At 47.5% G+C, this 5,000-nt stretch overlaps 1 protein-coding gene across 1 annotated transcript in view; it reads left to right on the top strand.

Annotated features, from left to right (window-relative positions):
* LOC143297295 (uncharacterized) overlaps positions 1 to 5,000 on the top strand; it is a 14,098-nt gene that overhangs the window by 8,314 nt on the left and 784 nt on the right. The window contains exon 8 of the mRNA XM_076609567.1: positions 4,494 to 5,000. This exon is cut by the window's right edge and continues 784 nt beyond it. Within this exon, the coding sequence (XP_076465682.1) occupies positions 4,494 to 4,787 (294 nt within the window). The 3' untranslated portion in view covers positions 4,788 to 5,000. The remainder of the gene's footprint in view (positions 1 to 4,493) is intronic.

The following is a 5,000-nucleotide window of genomic DNA, read 5'->3' as shown; positions in this document are numbered from 1 at the left end:
TGTTGTGCTGTGTTGTGTCCTGTGTGGCGTTGTGTTGTGTTGTGTTGTGCTGTGTTGTGTCCTGTGTGGCGTTGTGTTGTGTTGTGTTGTGTTGTGTTGTGTTGTGCTGTGTTGTGTCCTGTGTGGCGTTGTGTTGTGTTGTGTTGTGTTGTGCTGTGTTGTGTCCCGTGTGGCGTTGTGTTGTGTTGTGTTGTGTTGTGTTGTGTTGTGTCCTGTGTGGCGTTGTGTTGTGTTGTGTTGTGTTGTGCTGTGTTGTGTTGTGTTGTGTTGTGTTGTGCTGTGTTGTGTCCCGTGTGGCGTTGTGTTGTGTTGTGTTGTGTTGTGCTGTGTTGTGTCCTGTGTGGCGTTGTGTTGTGTTGTGTTGTGTTGTGCTGTGTTGTGTTGTGTTGTGTTGTGTTGTGTTGTGTTGTGTTGTGTTGTGTCCCGTGTGGCGTTGTGTTGTGTTGTGTTGTGTTGTGCTGTGTTGTGTCCTGTGTGGCGTTGTGTTGTGTTGTGTTGTGTTGTGTTGTGTTGTGTCCTGTGTGGCGTTGTGTTGTGTTGTGTTGTGTTGTGCTGTGTTGTGTTGTGTTGTGTTGTGTTGTGTTGTGTTGTGTTGTGTCCCGTGTGGCGTTGTGTTGTGTTGTGTTGTGTTGTGCTGTGTTGTGTCCCGTGTGGCGTTGTGTTGTGTTGTGTTGTGTTGTGCTGTGTTGTGTCCTGTGTGGCGTTGTGTTGTGTTGTGTTGTGTTGTGTTGTGTTGTGTTGTGTTGTGTCCCGTGTGGTGTTGTGTTGTGTTGTGTTGTGTTGTGTCCCGTGTTGTGTTGTGTTGTGTTGTGTTGTGTTGTGTTGTGTTGTGTTGTGTCCTGTGTGGCGTTGTGTTGTGTTGTGTTGTGTTGTGTCCCGTGTGGCGTTGTGTTGTGTTGTGTTGTGTTGTGTTGTGTTGTGTTGTGTTGTGTTGTGTTGTGTTGTGTTGTGCTGTGTTGTGTTGTGTTGTGTTGTGCTGTGTTGTGTCCCGTGTGGTGTTGTGTTGTGTTGTGTTGTGTTGTGTTGTGTTGTGCTGTGTTGTGTTGTGTTGTGTTGTGCTGTGTTGTGTCCCGTGTGGTGTTGTGTTGTGTTGTGCTGTGTTGTGTTGTGTCCTGTGTGGCGTTGTGTTGTGTTGTGTTGTGCTGTGTTGTGTCCTGTGTGGCGTTGTGTTGTGTTGTGTTGTGTTGTGTTGTGTTGTGCTGTGTTGTGTCCTGTGTGGCGTTGTGTTGTGTTGTGTTGTGTTGTGTTGTGTTGTGTTGTGTTGTGTTGTGTTGTGTTGTGCTGTGTTGTGTCCTGTGTGGCGTTGTGTTGTGTTGTGTTGTGTTGTGTTGTGTTGTGTTGTGTTGTGTTGTGTTGTGCTGTGTTGTGTTGTGTTGTGTTGTGTTGTGTTGTGTCCCGTGTGGCGTTGTGTTGTGTTGTGTTGTGTTGTGTTGTGTTGTGTCTTGTGTGGCGTTGTGTTGTGTTGTGGTCCTGTGTGGCGTTGTGCTGTGTTGTGTTGTGTTCTGTTGTGTCCCGTATGGCACTGTGTTGTGTTGTGTTGTGCCCCGTAGGGCATGTGTTGTTGCTGTGTTGTGTGGCGTTGTGTTGTGCTGTGTTGTGTCCCGTGTGGCGTTGTGTTGTGTTGTCTGTGTTGTGTGGCGTTGTGTTGTGTTTGTGTTGTGTCCTGTGTGGCGTTGTGTTCTGTTGTGTTGTGTTGTGTGGCGTTGTGTTGTGCTGTTGTGTGTCCGTGTGGCTTTGTGTTGTGCTGTGTTGTGGTCCTGTGTGGCGTTGTGTTGTGCTGTGTTGTGTCCGTGTGGCGTTGTGTTGTTTTTGTGTTGTGTCCTGTGGGGCGTTGTGGTTCTGTTGTGTTGTGTTGTGTGGGTTGTGTTGTGTTTGTGTTGTGTCCTGTGTGGCGTTGTGTTGTGTTGTGTTGTGTTGTGTGGCGTTGTGTTGTGCTGTGTTGTGTCCCGTGTGGCGTTGTGTTGTTCCGTGTTGTGCTGAGTTGTGTCCCGTATGGCACTGTGTTGTGTTGTGTCCCGTGTGGCCTGTGTTGTGTTGTGTCCCGTATGGCACTGTGTTGTGTTGTGTCCCGTATGGCACTGTTGTGTTTTGTTGTGTTGTGTCCCGTGTGGCACTGTGTTGTGTTGTGTCCCGTATGGCACTGTGTTGTGTTGTGTTGTGTCCCGTGTGGCACTGTGTTGTGTTGTGTTGTGTCCCGTGTGGCACTGTTGTGCTGTGTTGTGTCCCGTGTGGCACTGTGTTGTGTTGTGTCCCGTATGGCACTGTGTTGTGTTGTGTTGTGTCCCGTGTGGCACTGTGTTGTGTTGTGTCCCGTATGGCACTGTGTTGTGTTGTGTTGTGTCCCGTATGGCACTGTGTTGTGTTGTGTCCCGTATGGCACTGTGTTGTGTTGTGTGTGTCCCGTATGGCACTGTGTTGTGTTGTGTCCCGTATGGCACTGTGTTGTGTTGTGTTGTGTCCCGTATGGCACTGTGTTGTGTTGTGTTCCGTATGGCACTGTGTTGTGTTGTGTTGTGTCCCGTATGGCACTGTGTTGTGTTGTGTTGTGTCCCGTATGGCACTGTGTTGTGCTGTGCTGTGTTCCGTGTGGCACTGTGTTGTGTTGTGTTCCGTGTGGCACTGTGTTGTGTTGTGTTCCGTATGGCACCGTGTTGTGTTCCGTGTGGCGTTGTGTTGTGCCGTGTTGTGCTGTGTTGTGTCCCGTATGGCACTGTGTTGTGTTGTGTTGTGTTCCGTGTGGCATTTAAATTGCATTGTGTTGTTTTTCTTTACATCACAAATCGTACCGTTTATTTGTTGCCAGTAAACCGTGAAAAAGGTAATGATAAATGAATAAACACATTGACAGAAAAAAACCCATATATTTATACATGAATGAATGAATTAATAAATGAATAAACAGATAATAAATAAGATGAATTTTTGCCCCCAGTCTGAGATTATATAAAGCCGAGAGTAGCGTCATTCCTGGATGCGTTTGGATGATTTTGATTTTCTTTATCAATACAGTCACACAGTCAGCCATTTAGCGAGTCGGGTGTTCGGATAACTGGTCAGTCAGTCAAGAAAAACAACTCCTACAACAAATCAGCGAGTTCAAGTCAGTGAGTCACTTCCTTGTTTAGTCGTTTGGACAATTGTGTGGTTGGTAACATACTGCCTTACCCTCTGAGTCACTTACGCACTCACACACATGACACATTACATCTATTCAGTTAATTAAAGCATAAAAAATCCCCAGTCGGTCATTTGTAGCAGATAATGATTCCTGTCATCATGGCGGTGTCATCTCTAATCATATTCATCTTCAGCCTGTGGGCTGTGTGGAGTGCCGGTGTTTAGTACACAACTAAAGCAAACATACTAGTGAAGTAAACATGCTAATGATTTGATATTTGTATTGATAATGTTGATCACAACCTAAGATGCCGATACAGTCACATAACTGACTAATTGTAGAACCAGCCTCACAGAGTGTTTGTGTTCGTGTTTTTTTTCGCTATTGTTCTCTGTCTCTCTCTGTCTCCCTCTGTCTCTGTCTCTCTCTCTCTCTCTGTGTACTGTCCAAACCTTGGAGACGAACGACTGAAAAAAAAGGCACATTACCCCCTTGTCACATGTACTCTAAGCTAATGACAAAGTGCCAAAGTGTCGCAAATCTCTTTATGTTTCTTTTTTTTTTTTGGTTGTTGTTGTTGTTGTTGTTGTTTTTTTGTTTTTGTTTTTGATTTTGTTTGTTTCTTTGTTCTTGTTTTATCTGTTTTGCATCATTTAGATCTGACTGGTACCTACGATGTCACCAGAGCTTTTCAGCTAATGACATTAAATATTTCAGTGTTCAGTGTTCTCTCTCTGTGTCTCTCCCCTCTCTCTCCCGTCTCTCTCCCTCCCCCGTTATCTCTCTCTCTCGCCTCTCTCCCTCCCCTCTCTCTCCCTCCCTCGTTATCTCTCTCTCTCCCCTCTCTCTCCCTCCCTCGTTATCTCTCTCTCTCCCCTCTCTCTCCCTCCCTCGTTATCTCTCTCTCTCCCCTCTCTCTCCCTCCCTCGTTATCTCTCTCTCTACCCTCTCTCTCCCTCCCTCGTTATCTCTCTCTCTACCCTCTCTCTCCGTCCCTCGTTATCTCTCTCTCTACCCTCTCTCTCCCTCACTCGTTATCTCTCTCTACCCTCTCTCTCCCTCCCTCGTTATCTCTCTCCCCCCTCTCTCTCCCTCACTCGTTATCTCTCTCTCCCCTCTCTCTCCCTCACTCGTTATCTCTCTCTCTCTCTCCCTCGTTATCTCTCTCTCCCCTCTCTCTCCCTCCCTCGTTATCTCTCTCTCTCCCTCCCTCGTTATCTCTCTCCCTCGCCTCTCTTTCTCTCTCTCTCTCTCCCTCCCTCGTTATCTCTCTCTCTCTCCCCTCTCTCTCCCTCCCTCTTTATCTCTCTCTCTCTCCCCCCCTCTCTCTCTCCTTTCCCATGGTTCAGCCCCCCAGTGGTGACTGTGGTTCCAGACATCCCCCCTGGTTTACCCAGGAAACCGCCTGGAGACGCTGAACGGCACCAGGGTGAGCAACTACCGCCACGTCCCCAAGGACTTCTTTCTCTTCGGCGTGGAGGGCCTCATCCCTGAAGAGAAGTACGAGGCGTTGGTGAAGAACACGTCCATGCACTTTGGGAGGAAGACTCCAACAGAGTTCGTCTCTTTCAATGATCCGCACGGGTACTTTCCCTTTTGGTCGTCACCGGCTTACACTTACGCCACCTCCATGGTGGCTTTGGGGCGTTACGATAAACTGATGAATTAACTCTTTCTACTCCAGGTACGAGTTAACTCGTACCTTGATTACTTTCCCCTGTGGACCAGGTACCATTACGCTATTCCAGTTTCGTTTATTCTTGCTTGGTACGGCCGGTTCGCATTCGAAACAGCCTTTTTATGGAATTTATGGAATCCGGAAGCATGAAAACGAAGGTTTGCTTGACTGATCAAATCAACAATTCTCCATCGATTTTCGCTG

Source organism: Babylonia areolata, chromosome 22, assembly GCF_041734735.1.
Source record: "Babylonia areolata isolate BAREFJ2019XMU chromosome 22, ASM4173473v1, whole genome shotgun sequence".
Classification (NCBI taxonomy): Eukaryota; Metazoa; Mollusca; class Gastropoda; order Neogastropoda; family Buccinidae; genus Babylonia; species Babylonia areolata.
This window is presented reverse-complemented; position numbering and strand designations above follow the sequence as displayed.